We start from the raw sequence: 17,585 nt of genomic DNA on the forward strand, positions 1-17,585 counted from the left end.
GGAGCTGTTTAACTTGAGTGGGAGAGCACAGAAATTAAGCATCTAACGTCAACTCAGATGGAATGTTCAAGCAGGTATTACCCAGATTTCTCCATGCTTGGATTCCTGAGCTGGAGTTGAGCTACTTCAGAAGGAGTTGAGAGGGCAATCCAGGTGTCTGCCTTTTGCACCAGACTGTAGGCAGGCAGTGTGTAACCACACAGGCCCCGTGTGGGCTTTGCCCAGCTCTGCTGAGTCTGGAAAGCTGCAGCTCGATATGCAGATCACACAGAGGAGCGGGTGTGTGGCGGGGGCGGGTGGAACATGTCATTCCAGTTCAGCAGCTCTCATTCCCTGAGACCCCTGGCTAGGAAAATTACCCAGCTTGAAATGTTGGAGTGAGGACTCTTGAAAGGGTTGGCATATGGACCCATGTTGCTAGAGCATGTTTGACCCTCTGGGGCAACAAATCCAGAGCTGGTTGTCTTGGGACATGCTGCCACTGTAATGCTTGCCCTGGTCCCAGATTATGTGGCCAAGAGCTGCAGCATAATTCCATTTGACTGCACACACAGCTGCTTCTCAAAAGTGCCAAAAAGTAACATTTTACCTGATGTCTTAGTGACCTTCTAATAGAGCTAAATTAGTGTCCATTGATTAAAATAAAATTTCATTAACATGAGCAGGAAAAAAAAAAAAATCTGCCTTCTGCCTACCTGTGGGTCTTGGTGGATATATGCCAGGAAGTAACCATGCTGTGGGTTCCTATTCCCCTATCCATTCCCAACCTGAACCTGGCCTGACTTCATACTTGCTCAGGACCAGGCCTTGGAACACCTAGTCTGTGTTTAGTGCTGGGTGGACACTTTGCTCATGAGTGCTGTGGCTGCTTGTTCAGTGTTCCCATCTCTTCTCTTTTAAAATTAACCAGGTCTAGTTCATTATGAGATAAGTGTGATGTTCTCGCTGGTCCAAAGAATAAATCTTGGCCACTGCTGGAGATTTCAGCAGTAATGAACCCCTCTGTGGTACACACAAAGTTTGTTTTTAATGAAAGACAGTACAAATGCAGAAAGGTAGCACAGGCATCTCCCAGGTGGTGCTGGGTCTGCAAGACCCATTTTGACCTCAGTTGTGTAAAGGGGAGGAGACAACTCTGGGGATTTGGCTGAAATAAGTGACATTTATGGCGCAAGTCTGCTGGTGTTAAACTTGGGCAATGTAGTTTAAGAAAAATGCAAACCTTATTATCTCAGTGTTTGTAAAGCAAAAGAAACAACCTAAATTGCCAGGAAAACTATCCAAACTATCCAAATAAACTTTTTATGGTAAAGGGCAGCTCAAGTATCTGTTAATGCTGACAGTATTTCTTAAACACTATAGCTGGCACTATAAAAAGCTTAATCCATTCAATTACATTTGATTGCTGTGATATCCAAACAAGCCATCTCCTTATCTAGCCCCATTAAAACCTCAGAGATGTACTTACAAGATAATTCTGAGATAAAATTACAAAGCAAAGCAAATGTCCTACAAATGGACTTTACTTTTCCAGCAAGGCAGTTCTGTAGGTTAAATTCTCTGTGTCTTGTTGAGGTCATTTTGCTGCTATGATTGGAAACTGTGGGTATCTTGCCTAAACTATAAATAACAACAAAGCCTAAGCTTTACTGGGTCATTTCAGATCTGAAATTCACACCTCAGCAGCAGTGGGCAGAGGCACAATTTGCTCTGTGTGAGGTGGAGGAGCTTGCTTGTTACAGCAGATATTGTAGATTATGTCAAAAAACATGTTCAGAAGTGGGGCATCTGAGTTTGCTGTATCTGCAGGTTTTTCCATGTCCCTTAACTCTCTCCCTTTACTTCCATTCTCAGTGAGCTTATTTAGTGCACAAAGTCTAACTTAGAAAGACTTAGATATAAATAGAAAAAAGTCTGAAGTCAAATGTGAACTGTTTTGAATTGGTGGCTTAAAATTTACACTGGTTCCATTCACAGATAATGTGACTGCTGTTTTTTCCTAATGACTAACTTTTAAATGAAAGTGGATTTTGAAACTTTGCAGCTCTGGAAAGAATTCCTCTATTTTGTGGGTGGAAAATATCTTGATATTCAAGAAATAGTCTGAGAAACCACACTGGGGCATATTCAGCAGCACCTGTTAGGGCGTTCAGTTCCTGGTCCCGGTTACTACCTGATGTTAGCATAGGTGATACTGGTGCTGGGGCAGTTTGCAGGGAAAATGCTAATTAATGTCTCTTTGAAATGCACACAAGCAAATCCTCCTCTACCACTTCCTTAACCTCGGGGAAAGGTGGAACCTGCAAACACGGCAAATTCAGATGTCCCTATTCTCAATTTGCTTTTAGATGTAATCCTCCGCATTCTACAATTTCCGCTTTAGTGAGTGCCTCCGCCCCAGATTGCAAATAACAAACAGTGTGCTTGGGCCTTTTTGGGAGAGCTGGCATCTGCAGATCTGAGCTGGCCTTCAGAAGCTCGGGGAAGAGTTTTGTTTGGGCAAGATGTGCATAGTCTGGAGGTTGCACAGCTTTAGTGAAGTTTCCCCAGGGCTGGAAAGCCCCAGTACTGTGACTGTGTGTGGTGGGCTTAGCAAAATGCTTCTCTACTATCATTTGGGAGCTGCTGCCTCATTCCTAAGAGATATCCAAGGCAGGACTGTCACATACATTTATGTATTTCTCTTGCCCTAGTGTGTAACCTCTGTGGAACACAGCTATGTTCTGTTTCTTGTCCTCTTTAAATCTCACATTTTGGTGCTCTTTGCAGGCTTTTGTCATTTAATGCAGACCCCTTTACTACAAACTATAGTTCTTATTGCCAGGCCTTACAGCTCATTGGTAAAGTGATTCTGTGCTCTCCTAGAAAGTCTACCAGCTCTTAATGTGAAACCTTTGGGCACAACTTCCATGACTCTGTGATGTTCAAAATGTCAGTGCCCCTCTGAATGCTGCCCTGGAAGATGTAGCAGTGTTGTCTGAAGTGGATGACCTCTTGCACCACTGGGAAGTGGAGGCTGAGGTAGGCCTAGGAACAGAGTGGGGTTCTGGTACAGCCCAGAACTGGGCAGAGCCCTGAAGCCATCACAGCAGCTTATGTGGCCAAATGCAGATGCCAGGTTGGATCCCAGGGATGCTTCTCAAGCAGAGGTGTTGCCAAAGAGGAATGAGCAGCTATTCTATCATGCCCTTGATGGTGCAGAGCCTGGGAGCTCCTCCTAGTTCCCCCCACTGCTGCATGGTTTGTTGCAGTGAGCCATGCTGCTCAGGGCACTTCTCTCACCCATTTTAGCAATTTTGAAAGCAGTTCAGGCTAAGCCTCAACCTGTAAATCTCCTTCACTGCTAAAACTTGTATTGAAAGCCACTTCAAGGACTGCTTTGTTCCTGGTCCTGCTCTTTAATGAAGTATTGGAATCTGTTAGTAAATAAACTGAGTCAAGTGTCAGCATTGTTGATGCAGCAGGAAGGTAGGATGGTTGAAGTAAATTTTAAATAGCAATTAAAATGTCTGACTTCAGAGCAAGCAAATAAATATTCCGCTCTTATTTTCCTGAAGAAAGGTTGATATTTTTGTTGGTAGATATTGAAGTATCAGGTTTTGTAGTGAAGTAGAGTCTTTTATTTAGTATAGCTTTCTGCAAATACAGGGCCTAGTTGTGTACTTAGGATGCTAAAGATCTATTATTGAAGATGTACTGTTGGCTTCTAATTCTTGTGATGTTGGGAAATGGGGAATAATACTTCTTGCACAGTGGGTAGATACTTTTTTCTTCTTTCTAGATAATTTTACATAAAAATTGCAACTTGATAGAACTAGCCTTAGTTTCCATGGAGTAGCCAAGATATTTAATTTTAGAATTAACTGATTCTTATAACTTGTACTTTAGAGCTGAGGTGTCAGACAAAAGAAGCATTTTCTGCAGTTATGGAGCAGGAGTTGATTGGTGTAATCATCCTGTTCTTCAGTGTTTTTAAATGTGTTTCTGACTTTCACATTAAATCTTAATTAAAAAAGGCTGGACAAGAAGAACAAAGTCTCTTTGGCTAATTTCCAATTGATTTGTCAGCCTCCAGTTGACTTAATATTTTCAGAAGCTAATCTGAAAGTGGTGTTGGGGGAGTAATTCTGTCCTGATGGAGTAGCCCTCCCTGTCAGAAGCTGGTTTATCACTTCAGCATGCTCAGGCTGCTGGAGCTCAGCCAGGGATTTGCAGTGTGCCAGACTTCCAGGCTGTGAGCAGACATGTACTGCTTGATATGTTACCTTTAAAAAGGACTTTGACTACAGTAATCCCCATCTGAATTGGGCTTTTATACTTTGCAAACTTCACAATAAATTGGTTTCTTTTTTTAGAATTACAGTAGTATTAATGTTATAACCAGTTTTAGAACATGCTACTGGCTAAAGGTCTGGAAGAGCTGCAGAGTGCTGGAGCTGGGAGCATATCCCTCCCCAATCTGGTACTTAGCTGGGATCTTTTGGGTGGAACTCTGCTCGAGCTTCTGTTTGTTGCTTGTCTTACAGGGATGATGTCAGAAGAGACAGAGATGAGAAAAGAGGCAACTGGCACAGGTGTGTTGAAACCAGTGAGTAAAAGCAGTGCCCTGGAGGAAACTTCACCTCCTGTTACTCCCCCGACATCCCCAACTTCTGGAACTGCCTGGGGTGGTCAGTTTGCACCTACCATAGTCAAGGATGTGAACCCAGAAGTGCTCAGGAGTGGAGTTGCCTACCTGCCTGGTGAGTAGCTGAGCCAGAATGTGTCTTGGGAATGTGGTTTGTAGGAGGGCAAGGGAGATGAACCTCCTTCTGCAGCACTGGAGACTGGTGCCAATTCAATCTCTTTCACCCCAAATCTCTTCAGAAGTTCCGCTTCTTGAATCCTCTGAAGTTTCCGAATGGGCAAGACAGGAAATAGAACTTCCCTCCCATTATGTTAATTTGCTCTCAGGAGTCTCAAAATGTTAACCAAGCATATATTAGTCAGAAATGCCAAATCTGTGGGCTCATACCAGGAGTTCAAAAAGAGCAGAGTGAGGGTGCAGCTAATGATGGGCTGGTGGGCCTGACATCAGACCTGGTCAGAAGAATAGGAACTTGATTCACTTGCTAAGTAATTAAAGGATAGGAATGTAGAAGATGCTCTTTGACCGGATTCTTGAAAACCAGTTTTATTCTTGGTAATTAGAAGTTTAGTTGATTAAATGTAGCCACGTGGATATAATAGATTTTTAGAAAACATTTGATTTCATGACACATGGTGTTGAAAGGAATATCCCAGTGAAGTGGATGAACAACATGTAGGGTGAATGATAGTGTAGCTAAATAGCAGATGACAAAACCAGTTATCAAGGGAGAACTTCCCAGAATTATTCTGCCAGAATCAGGTTGTAGGTCAAATGTTATTTAGTGTTTGCATCTGATAGGGAAATGAATATCAAATAGCTGCAGATAAAATGTCTGCATGGGATGAATACTGGCAGAGGAGTGAACAAAGCTGAGGCTGTTGGACAGAGCAGCCAGGATTACTTGGTGTACAGGGCCCACACAAGACATCTTTGTGTTTAACCAAACATGAAGTAAAGCAGAGGAAGTAAGATCTGCCTCTCTAGTGAGAAGCAGCATTTGCAGCTCTGCAAGGAGCCCCTGTGGGCTTGTCCATTCAGAGCCAGTGAGAGGGTTGTTCAGTGTGGGGCAGGAGGAGCTGCATTTGATCAGCTCAGGGGCCACATACGAGTTGAAAATTGGGCAGAGAGCCTAAACTCAGAGGCAGACTGTGCGGTGTGGAGGAGTAGGGAAGGAGAGCAGAAAGGTAGCACAGGCATCTCCCAGGTGGTGCTGGGTCTGCAAGACCCATTTTGACCTCAGTTGTGTAAAGGGGAGGAGACAACTAGACGGATTAAGAGACTGATTTTTTACCACTGTATACTTGTTGGTGATGCCTCTGAAATTGTTTGGGCTGTATTGTAAAAGGAAATGGTAAATATTAGAGGTGGTGCAGAGAAGGGTTACAGCCCTGTCTTGTAACTAAACTGGGTGTCTTAAAAAACAAGAGACTGGAAGGTTATCTCATAGGATGATTGAGAAAGAGGTGAAATCACCTTTGTGCCAGGAAGGAAGAAGGGAGTTAAAACTTTTCCAGTTTCTGGAAGAAGGTGAAATGGAAAACCAAGGCCAGGGCAGAGTAATGGTACATTCATACATGTAACTTTACATTAGGGGATGAATTGTTACAACAAATTCCAAAGGAGGATTTTTAATCTTCTGGTCTGCTGATCAGTTTGGACATTTTTATGCTGTATGTAACAGCCCAAAAAGTTACAGGATTAGAGAGGGTTTTTCAGAGAAGCTCTCAGTCCATGCTGTTGCAGGAGCCTGACCATGTTACCTAACGCTCCCTTTGTCACAGATTCCTATCATAATGTATCACTGTTAAATGAGACAAAAGCATTTGAATATGTGATGAAGGGATATCAAATACCCTTCAAATACACACAAGAAGCAGGGATTGGGTTTGATACTGCTTCCAAGCAAGTTTTTCTCTAAGGAGGGATTTATGTTTCCTGTAAAAGCACAATCAGATTTGAATGACCTCTCTGCCTCTTTGGGGTTTCAGTGGGCAATCCTCACACCTGAGGGAATGTACTCACCACTCAGTTAAATGGTTTATGTTAGTCACTGATAATGATACAGTAATTACATTAGAGAGAATAACTTTTGTAATGAATGGTGAGTAAGAGCTAAGTAATAAACTCGTAGCTGATGTAGTTAGCTGAAACTTCCAGGATAGTTTCAGTTTTGGATTATGTCACTATTGAAGACCCTGGTGGCCCTGGTTGCTTTTTTGACCTGGTCAGGCAATTCCCAGACTACTAGGTGGAAGTTCAAGGTTTAATCAAATTCTGGTGATGCCCAACCTGCTTGATGGACAGATGTTGCTTCAAAATTAAAAAGCTTTTATTGAGCCATTTTTCCAGTAATTGAGTGCTTTGATTTTTTATTTTATTTTGTGATGGTCCCTTTAGATTATGAAACAAATTATATTAATGAGCTTTTTCTAATTTCTTTCCATCTCTTTGATTATGCAGCATCCAGGCTACAGTATTTCAGGAGTAATAAAAGTCCTCGTGAATCACACTGATGATGAAAGATTTTTGTTAGCAGGAGAAAGCCTGTGTCACAGTTTTGGTCCCTGGGAGGTAGAAAACCCTGCTTCAAAATGGTGTCCATCTGTGTCTGTGGCCCTTGCTCAAGTCATGTCCTAGTGACAGATTGAGATCACACTGGGGCAGCTTTCCATGCTTGTGGCTGTCCATCTGTGTCTGTTTTACCTGACAACTCACATGCTTGTCCTTGGGATGGGGGAGAGAGGTGGTCCAGGACAGTATCTCGTGTGGTAGTGACAGAGTTAAGGAGAGAATGAAACAGGTTTCTCTAAGTCTCTGGTTTTGTCTTGTGCTTAGGATTTCTGCCTACCCCCCCCCCCTTCTTATACTGTTTGTATGACAGAAAATGGCTCCCGTTCTTGTGAATTACTTCTCACACAAAAGAGGTGTTGTCCCTCCTGTTCCCCAAATCACCTACTTTCCCAGTTGCTTGAGCAGGCTCACTGCAGGTACTGCCTGATTTTGAGTCTCAGAAGCAGTTCTGGCTTTCCACAGTGCTGTGTCCACCTGCTCTTTACTCTGCTTTTGCATCTGGAGAGGAGGCTGGACATAATCCCAAAGCTGGCACTGTTAGGTCCTTCTCCTCCTGTGATAAGCTGTGACTTTGGACTTTTGGAAAATGGGTGGCAGAGAAGCATTGTCCTTCCTGGCTAACTGAAGCAGAGGGATTTCTCCTTCTTGAGTGTATCACAACTCAGCTGGGTTGCCCATACTGTGCTGTATCTATTCCCTGGGCACTGAGCAAGCTCTGCACCTAAAGAAAGCCTAGCACTGCCTCTGCCCTTTGTCAGAGCTGTAGGCAGGCAGGAGAGTGCTCCTGGACTGTCCTCTCTGCAGCCTCTGAAGAGGAGCTCTGGGCTCCTGCTTCAGGGATTTGCTTGCAGGAGTGACTGGTTATATTCTGGGCTCAGCCTGCAGCATGTGCCCAGTCTCGTTACAGAGTGCATGTTCTGCAAACCTGTCTGCATTCTCTCATCTGACAGCAATGTGAAGGTGAGATTCTGTATCTTGAATTGATGAGATTTCTGCTTTTCTTAAGATTGTCATTAGGCAACTTCAGCCATGTTTATGAAGAAGGTCTGTTTGGGTGGAAGACAAATTTAACACTACCACGAGAGAAAGACAAGCTGAGCTCATCTGCTTCACTCTGGGGCAGCATTTGGGTACTTTGCAAGTGTGTTCATAGCCTCCTACCATCTGCAACATACACTATATTGAGTTCTGTGGAGGATTGCTAGGAACGTGGTGGGGTCTTAGTGGGAGAATATGAGGCATACAGACCTGGAACCAGGCTCTGTTGAATGACTTGAGTGATTTCCACCCCTCCTCTCTTTTTGACAGGCACGAGAGACAAATCAGGACGTGCAGTGGCCATAATAACGACGAGGAACACAGCTTGGTTAAACCCCCACTGCAATACCACTGAGCTTGTACGCCTTCTTCTGTACTTGCACAGCATCCCAAGGTTTGTGATGCTCTTGGACTGACAGGGCAGACAGCTGCTGCCCTGTCTGTTTTGCCTTCCCAGGAAGTGGGAATTGAGGCAGGAATGGAAGGAAGTTTACTTTATTGGCCTAGGAACTTGGTCCAGACAGTCCTGAAATCACACAGGTGGGAACTCCTGCTAGGGTGAACAAGCTTGTGTTCAGCAAGCACTTTGCCTGTTCTGTGTATGCTGTGTGCACATGGTGTGATACAATTGGGTATGTACTGAATGTCTTCATGTGTTGCCATGAATCCAAGCCATTCTTGCTATCCTTCATTAGTTCAGAAAATGGGATTTGGGAGCTATCATGGGGCAATCATACAGCAGCTCTGTGATAGAGTTATGACATGATATTTTAGGGCCAGGCCTCCAAGGTGAGAGGGAGGGAGGATCTGCAAGGGTTGAGAGGCTGCCTTGATGTGTGGCTGAAAATTGTGTTTGGAGTCTGCAGGCTGGAGTTTGCTGGAGCTTCTCTTCCTTTCACTATGACAGACTTTTCTTCCCCAGCTCATCACTATGTTTCACTTCTAGATGATTAAATAAGAAGAGGTAAAGCAACTCTGATAGTGATTTTTTTGAGGCCTTTAAACAATTAATAAGGAGAGCAGGCTTAATCTATGAGGAACTCATGCTTTGTTTCTTATGCTTCTCCCTTCAAATCTGATTCTGGATGAGGTAGGCATTGGGTCTGCTCCAGACTGGCTGCTCTCCTGAAACAGTGAGGCTGAAACCAAGCTTTTCTCTGAACACAATTAGGAAGAATTGGTTTTCCTGTGCGGATTGTCCAGTGGGCATCAGCACCTTTGCCATCAGTGACACATATTCTAGGAATAGGAGAAATGGGAAATTGGGTGGAAGTCATAGAGTCATATGGCAAAGGTAAAAACTGAGCAATTATTTGGTGGTTTCTGTGTATATATTTTTTTAGGAGAAGGTGGCCAGTTAGTTCCTGTTACTATGAAGCCATAATGTACTGTTTTTTTCACCCTGCCCTGACTACAGGTTCTGTTTCTATAGTCTTGTTAATTTTCATTGGTGACAAAGGTGACCTTTTTATCTTTGTCCTTGCAGACCAGAATGTCAGGCTTTGGGTCTGACTGTTCTTGTGGATGCTCGTCGCTGTTCGCCCGTTCCTGCTCTCTTCAAGGCGTTCAGCATGTTGCAGGTGAGCCTCGAGCTTGGGCAGAGGAGCACTGGCTGGCTTGCTGTTATGGTTGGGTGTTACATGTCCATCTGCTGCTTATGTCTCCATCTGCCACCTGGCTTTCAGTTGGCCCTGGGAGGTGGAGATATGCACCCAGCCCTGCTTTAGGAGGATGACCTGGACTTGCCAGACTGCAGACAAAGCAAAAACCCTAAGCAAGTCTGAGTTAGGGGAGAACACCCCTCCCCACCCCTCCAAATTTGCTTTCATCTCAGTGCTGGGAACAGCCCATACCCAAGTCTCAATGCTGTCATGAATTATCTTGCTTGTAAGGGTTGTCCCCTGCACTGAGGGGCTGTGTGAAATGTACAGGGATTTTTGCCTGCCACAGAGAAGGGAGGGAGAGAGGCCTCTGCCTGCAGTTATGGCAAGGGAAGGACACTGCTTGCTATGCCAGGTGGAAAAGCACGTGCAGCTGTTGATGTGGCTGTCATTGAATGATTAGAATCGGATGTGCTGTAACTCTATATTGCTTCAGGTCAAAGGCTTTCATATCAGTCACTTGGGAAGCCAGTGGGTTGTGTTGCCCCCCCCCCCCCCAGATAGAAACTATCTGCTGCTCTTAGAAAGACAGGGAGATGATGGGTTGTAGCCATGACTAATCTTGTTTAAGCAGGTGTTCCTTTTATATCAGAGCTTAGGTCTCTTAGGACTCAAACTCTGCAAACTGGAACAGGGCAATGTTTTAATGAAGCTGATGTCTGTGGTTTATGTGCTTCAGTGCCACATCTGAGAGTCGAGTCTGACTCAGAGGTCTGTCCTCCTGCTTCCTGGGCTGGGTGGAGCTGTGAGCTCTATCAGCATGCTCATTCTCTGTGGTGAAGGAGTAATCTGTGCCCTGCTCAGTTCTGCAGAGGTAACAAGCAAATACATTCTCTTTATGCTGTGCCCACATGGCAGTGGGCTTGCTAAAGCTTTTGAGCATTTCACTGTCCATGTAAGTTGCATGGCAGTCTTAGTTGCCTGATTTGGAAATCAATAACATGTTCTAGCTGTCTCAATTCTCATACAAGCATGGTAATAATGCCATTTTAACCTTAAGTTTCCCCTCTGAAACGAGGCGGGGGGGAAGCTTTTTGCTGTGCTATGATGGCTGTTTGGCGCTGAGCGCCTCTTATCAGGGTGGTGCTACAGTTACTTAACAGTTTAATGTGCTGCAAGAGAGATTGCTGGACTTAAGTGTGTGCTCCAGGTAACAGTGACTGATTACTCTGTCTATTTACAGAGGCTGATTACTCTGCTTATGTTTTTTTGATCTTTACACTGACTCTTCTGAAGACTCTATAAAGGAGACCTGTTCAGGTAGCTCATCACCTAGTTATGGCACAGGAGTAATCCCTGGCCCCACTAAGATCATCAGCATTTACTCTGTAATCCCATGGCAATGTTCTCCTCTGCTCTGGAGCAAGGATAGAGTAATACAGAAAACTGACTGTAACTACAGTGAGGCAAGCTAAGTGTTCCAGAGTGCAGCAGGATTAGCTTGGCCAGTGACTGCACCGAGGTACAGACTGTATGTTATATCTCTTAAGGTTACAGTGCAGATCACCTCCTTGGGGTCCTTTCTGAAATCCCTTACACATCTCAGTGTCTCTTGTCTCTACCAGACTGTCTCTAGAGCTCATTTCTCTGCTGTCCACCACTCCCCTTACACAGGATTTTACTTGCATAGTTTCTGTGAAGCCTACTGTGATAATGTGCTGGAATCTGTTAAATGTTGATGTCCAGCCCTGCTTATTTGATTCTGAGGGGCTGTTTTCCTCTTAACCCAGCACTACTTCACAGTGGGGAAGCACAGATCAGATGCCCTAATGCAGAATCCCTTCCTGCTGTGGTCTGTTAATCCTAGAGAGACTCCTGGGGAGCAAAGGTTCCTGGGTCAAGATATGTCAGCCTGAGGAAATCTTTCTTCCATTTCTCCATCTTTCCAGAATGAATGCATGATTGGAATTAAGTGCTAGTAGACAACTTTGGGTGCTTGTAGGTTAGTTTTCCCTACAGCACTGGTAGTCTGTCAGTTGCTCTGTCCAGAACCACCTGGTAAAGTGGTGGGAGCTTGTCCTCTCTGCCTTCAGGGTAGGGCCAGTTGTATTCTGTGAGAATTTTTTTTCCCCCCTTCTTTTTAGAATATTGGGTGTCTGGGAAATCTTTCTGTCCCAGACAGCAGCTGGAGCAGAGGGAGTGGGGCAGAATAAAAAGCTGCTGCAGAGCTATCTCAGGAAGAAGCAGGAGGAACTCTGGAAGCTCTGTGCAGAGGTGAAGGGAAGTGCACAGTGCGTGCATGTTGCAGGAATAGATCAGGCTTGTTCCTGTGGGAAACTGCGTAATGATGCTTTGGAGCAAAGATTTTTGCAGGGATAAATGCTGTAATGTTTGGTTACAGGTTGTCACCAGTAAGCTCTGTGCTATGGAGGGCAGCTCTTAAGAGGAACTTTGCTACTCAGAAGTCCCAGACTGATCCCTTGCTCAGTGAGCAGGCAGGGCACGGACAGTGGAATGTGTGCCCTGCCTTCAGTGAGCAAGTATCTGTGGGATTTCCCTCTGCCTGAGTCTTAATAGAGTGAGATTCTTTTAAATTTCCCATATCAGTGTGAAGGCTTAATCCTGTAATTGCCTGTGTTTGTGTATTGGGTTGGGAAGAGTCAAGTTTAGCATTTGAAAGCAGAGAAGTTCTGTGCAAACCTTTCTGTTCAAGAGATGTGTTTGCATTCTCACTTAGTGCAGAAGTACAGAGGAACTTGGTGTGACGTTAAAGACTGGGAACCCCTGCTACTCCATTAGAGTGGTCACTTTGAGACTGACTGAGGTGTCTGGGGACTCTTCCCTCTGCACAAACATTCCTGGCAGCCTGTGCTTCAGACTGTGCCAGCATTGTTAAGTCTGGTCATGGGTTTCCATTTGGGGCAGGAAGCCAGAAAACTGGAACTTCAGTCTGAGAAACACTGAAAAAAAATCTTAATTCTCTTTAAGAGGAATAATAATAAAAGGCTATTTACCCTGGTGCTTTCTGAATGCCTATTGATGTCCCTCTAGTCTATGCTGTCCAAACTATGCCTGTTCTGGGAGGTGAAGAGTTCATTTATATGTATGGAACTCTTGTTTCTTTGCTTCCATAAAGTTGGTTTTGTTAGCAAAGGTGGTAAAAGATTGTGCATAAAGCTGTAGGAAAGCTTCCTCAAGTGGCATTCTGCTGTTCCCAGCTCTGCCTGTCTCCTGAGATGCTCCTGGTAAACCGTTTTAGTCTTTGGATTGCTTCATCAGTGCTAGATGAGACTTGACTTCTCTTCAGCAGTTTAAATTAAAAATGTGGTGAAAAGTTATTGATTTCTTTGGAAATAAGATTTCTTCATGAAATTGAACTTTTCCCTTGACAGCTTTATTTGTGAATGGTTTTTCAGTTTCTATTTTCAGGAGTAACAAACAAATTAGTGTTTTGGCTATTGTGGTAACCTCTTGTTACACCATCACTACCTTTATCCCTCACTCATATTGCACATCTTGTGACTGTTGGGGTAGAAGAGGGATTGTGTAAAAAAAAAATTTGTTTAGTACCATAATCAGTCTTGAAGCTGTGTCCAGTCTTCATCCTTCAGTACTTTCTAGCAGATAAATTCAGAGCTGGTGATACAGCTGTAATATCTCCCTATCCTCTCTTCGGTATTCACCTAATGCAGCCTAATTATGCAATAAATCCTTTTTGGCCTTTTAAGCAGTGTTCGAATAACAGTGAAAGTGTGAATAATTCACTTTGGAGAAATTTACAATTTAGAAACCTCTCATTGTTTTGGAAGGTGTTTCAGTTGGGATTTTTTGCTGTCTGTTTAAAAGGATCATGGTTTAGGACTGGATGAGAGAAAGGTCTTTTTCCTCTGTTCTGGGATCTCTGCTGCTACTTTCACTTGCAGAATTTGGGCTCCTTGTGTTGGCCTTGTTTCTTAATTGCTGAACTGTGCCCAGTGTCAAGTTAGGTCATTCAGTCTCTGTTGGTCCACTTCTCTCTGTACTCTAGCTCTGCTGCTCCTGGCAGATATTTAACCCTACTCACTGTTTAAATGAACAGCTGGAGCTCCTTCCAGCTCGAGCAACACCAGAAAGGATTTGTTGCTTGACAATTCCTGAGATCTTTGCAGAGGCAAAGTCCATGTAGGAGACATCAAAATGGGATGGCTCTTGTTCAATCATGTGGCACAAGAGCTTAAATGGCTCTTCTCCTTGCTTTCCTGGTCCAGGCATCACAAAAGTAGGGAGCCCTGTCTCCATGGTCTGGATCTTTCTATCATGTTTCCCTCTTCCTACTGTTGCTCTCTCTGCCTGTTTCTCACTTCCCTGTAGAATGCTTCTATAATTGGAGAGCTGTTCCTGGATCACTGAGTTTGAACTACAGCTGCCAAACATCCCTTGTATTTGGAATTTTTGTCAGTTTAACAGTAGAAACAGGATACAAGTACTTGACTGTAAATTGGCAGTAAGTAGAGACAAGATGATGTTTTTGGCACTGGGTTGGGGGTGGAGGGGGAAAAGCCACTTCCTCTCAGTTAGGTGAAGTTACCAGGAAAATTATCAGGAAAAAACTTGGACAGGGAACATGGTTTTTTGTTTTTTTTTTGTTTTTGTGTTTTTTTTTTTTTTTTTTTTTTTTTTGTTTGTTTGTTTGTTTGTGTGGTTTTTTTTTTAGTTCTGTTTTTTTTTTCTTGATTCACTTCCTGTGCAGATGGCAGAGTTTCTTTAATATAGCCAACACCTGACCTTTTCCATTGCTTTCTTAAATATTGCAGTACTAGTTGATCTGAAGCAAACTACCTTAAATACATCACCTTGGTATGCTGTAGACTGGCCTTCCTTAAATTCCGGTGACAGCCTTCCAGGCTTTGTAGATGCCTTTGAAGGATAAATTGCAAACTTGTGTATGAACTTGGTGTGGTACATTCTCTTTAGTATCCAAGGCAGATCAGAAATGGATTTGTGCTCTGTTCTATTGTAGGAGATGAATCCTCACTGTATTCATGGAGTACTGCTTCTGGTTGAAAGAGATCTGACTTTTCGGATGGAGAAGCCACCAGCAGGACAGGTAATGGAACCATTTTTCTGGGGTTTGCCTGGCCACTCTTGATATCTCTTATTTAACTCTCCAGACAGCAAATTCCCTGTCACTGATGTATGTTTATTCTCACATGAAATTTCTGTAGGTGTCCTCTGTGTTTTGTGGCTGTGGTCTCTACAGGTGTGGTATTTATTGAATTGTAGTGTTTCTGTGAGCTGAACAGATCCCTGTCATGCTCTGTTTATTGCCACGTCTGTCAGTGACATTTGCACCACAATTACATCAGTCTCCTGGGGACTCAGAGCACAGGGGGTTTGTTGGGAACATGGATAACTGTATGGAGGAGCCCTGCACAATTAGCTAGAGATGCTTTTCATGTTCTCCCATTAACAAGGGGGGAAATGCGTGGTCAGGAAGAGATCACATTATGCTAAATCCTGAACTCCAGCTTTGAAGGTGCCTATTGCTTTCCCGGATTTTGCATCTCCTCTGTTTCCTCTCCTCATACCTGCTGCTGCCAGTGGCTGAGAGACTTCTGCAAGAAGGGGAAGATGAGATGGGCATTTGTGTGAGGTTCTCTTTGTAGCTGAAATCTCTGGATTTCAGCTACTGGTTTTCAGCTTCCTCCTCCAAGAGGAAGGAAAGTTATCACAACATCAGTGAACTCCCCCACTAGAAGTAAAACTGTCTTGGTATTCTATTGCTGTAGAAGAAATGTAGGCTCCCAGCCACTCTGTGGTGAGTGAACAGAGGATCAGACTTCATCTTAGTCCTCTTTGTGTTCTCCAAGGCTGTTGCAAGCTACAGGAATGGACTGAAATTCTGTGCCTGCTGAAACTCTGTAGGCTTCAGAGTAGGCCAGGAGCTCCCTTTTGGCTCCTGTGGATGAAGATGTTGTGACAGGTGTCAGGTTTGCTGTGCATGTGGTGTGGTGTCCCAAAAAGCTAAAGAATAACAAATGCTATTAGTCCATTTCCTTATTGCCTCCATGTGGAAGAATTTGGAGTCAGAATGGGGGCTGCAGGCATGTGCATGCAGGGAGAGCTACAGAAGACATTAAACACATTGAACAAACACAAAGACAGTAGGAGGGAACAGAGGAAAGGCTTATAAACACATGGGCATGCAGGAAGAATTGGAAACATCATCACAATTTTGTAAGGAGGTAGAAACTTCACACTGTGTGTGTGGGGGAGTTAAATGTCTGCACCTGAGTTTGTGTCTGGGCTGGTTTCCATGTACCTGCAGGAGCACTTGTTGCTCTGGTGAGTGTAGAAATGCTCTGAGGTCTTGCAGACTTGGAGAAGGCAAGTTACCTATGCCAAGCTCCCAGAAACTCTTGGAGCAAAAATAGCTGCTGTGATGAGTGGAGAGTTGAGGGCAGGGCAGAGTCTGCTCTGTTAGACTCTTTTACAGGAAGTGAGATGGGGAATCTGGGGGCTGAATTTAACCTCCCAGATTCTCCAAACAGATGCAAATTGCAGCACAATTGTGGGAACATATGAGGGAGTTGCTCTGCTTACACCAGGAGGTGCTGGCTCTGGAGAATGCTGGCTGCTGCCAGACTTCCATCACAGATGTTCTGCCTGGTAAAACAGCGTGTTGTGGCCTGCATTCCTTCAGGGTTTGCCCACTGAGCTTTTCAACAGGCTGCTCTAAGATTGAATGATTGGGGTATTTTTCCATTCATATTGTAGTGATATTGCAGCTACACACTGCATGCTGTGCTTCTGTGCAAGGTAGATAAAGAAATAACAGATTCTGCCTTTTGTTAACCTTCTCCTCTTCCTCCAGTACTCACACCCTAATACAAGTGAGCTTTTTTTCTTTTCCTTTCTGTTCCTGTGCAGTTTGAACTTCTCACCTCCATGAAATCCCTCCATAAGCACATAGACAGCTCACAGCTGCCTCTAGAACTGGATGGGACCTTCCCGTACTGCCACCAGAAATGGCTAAGCTTCCGCAGGGTGAGTAGAATGTCTTGTGTACTTTGGTGTCTGAGAGAAGCAATGGCATGGTAACAGATGGGAACAAGAGGAGCCTGTCAACAGCTGAACCTACAAGCATTAAAAGACAATTTTCCTGTAAAGCTGTGAATGCAAATGAATCTCTGGTATCAAAAAAATGCCAATACTGTCTTCATGAGATGGGTACACACTGTGGTCTCTTGGCATGACTGCAGGAACTAAAGTTTTAGTTTTTTACTCATCTGCTTGAACTGCATTAATTCTTTCTATTCTTTCTTGTCTTCAAAATATGGTCAAATCTGAAATGGAATCCTGTCTTGTGATACACAAGTGGCTCTTGAGTTAGACAGGAGGACGAAGGACAGACATCTGAAACTAATCTCAGCAGAAGGTGTTAGTATCCTGTTGCCATTGGACTAAAGATTAAGAACTTGAGTGTAATAACGAGTTAAATCTTTTTGGGTTTGGAGCAAGTTCCTCAGATCAAGCTATTATCTCCTTGGTAATATCTGCAGTCCTTGCATGAGTGAGACTTGGAAGTTCTGGATAATCAGTTCAGAATTCTTCTAGGAATATCTTATACTTGCAAGCAGCAGGGTATGTGCAGACTGCCAGAAGCCTGCAGAGGTGGCATCCATGGTACCAATACCCACCTCTTTGTGCATTTGTGCTGTGGAGGGAGCCTGAGTGCTGTCAACCATGTGCTTGTTGAATCTTTA

General features: G+C 43.9%; 1 protein-coding gene across 5 annotated transcripts in view; it reads left to right on the forward strand.

Annotated features, from left to right (window-relative positions):
- The window catches only part of PLEKHG4 (pleckstrin homology and RhoGEF domain containing G4), an 86,478-nt gene that overhangs the window by 22,916 nt on the left and 45,977 nt on the right, over window positions 1-17,585 (forward strand). For all 5 annotated transcript variants that reach the window (XM_053987316.1, XM_053987314.1, XM_053987315.1 and 2 more), the window contains 5 exons: window positions 4,527-4,742; window positions 8,510-8,633; window positions 9,726-9,819; window positions 14,840-14,926; window positions 16,750-16,866. In XM_053987316.1, the coding sequence (XP_053843291.1) occupies window positions 4,527-4,742; window positions 8,510-8,633; window positions 9,726-9,819; window positions 14,840-14,926; window positions 16,750-16,866 (638 nt within the window). The remainder of the gene's footprint in view (window positions 1-4,526; window positions 4,743-8,509; window positions 8,634-9,725; window positions 9,820-14,839; window positions 14,927-16,749; window positions 16,867-17,585) is intronic.

This window comes from Vidua macroura, chromosome 11, assembly GCF_024509145.1.
Source record: "Vidua macroura isolate BioBank_ID:100142 chromosome 11, ASM2450914v1, whole genome shotgun sequence".
Taxonomy (NCBI): domain Eukaryota; kingdom Metazoa; phylum Chordata; class Aves; order Passeriformes; family Viduidae; genus Vidua; species Vidua macroura.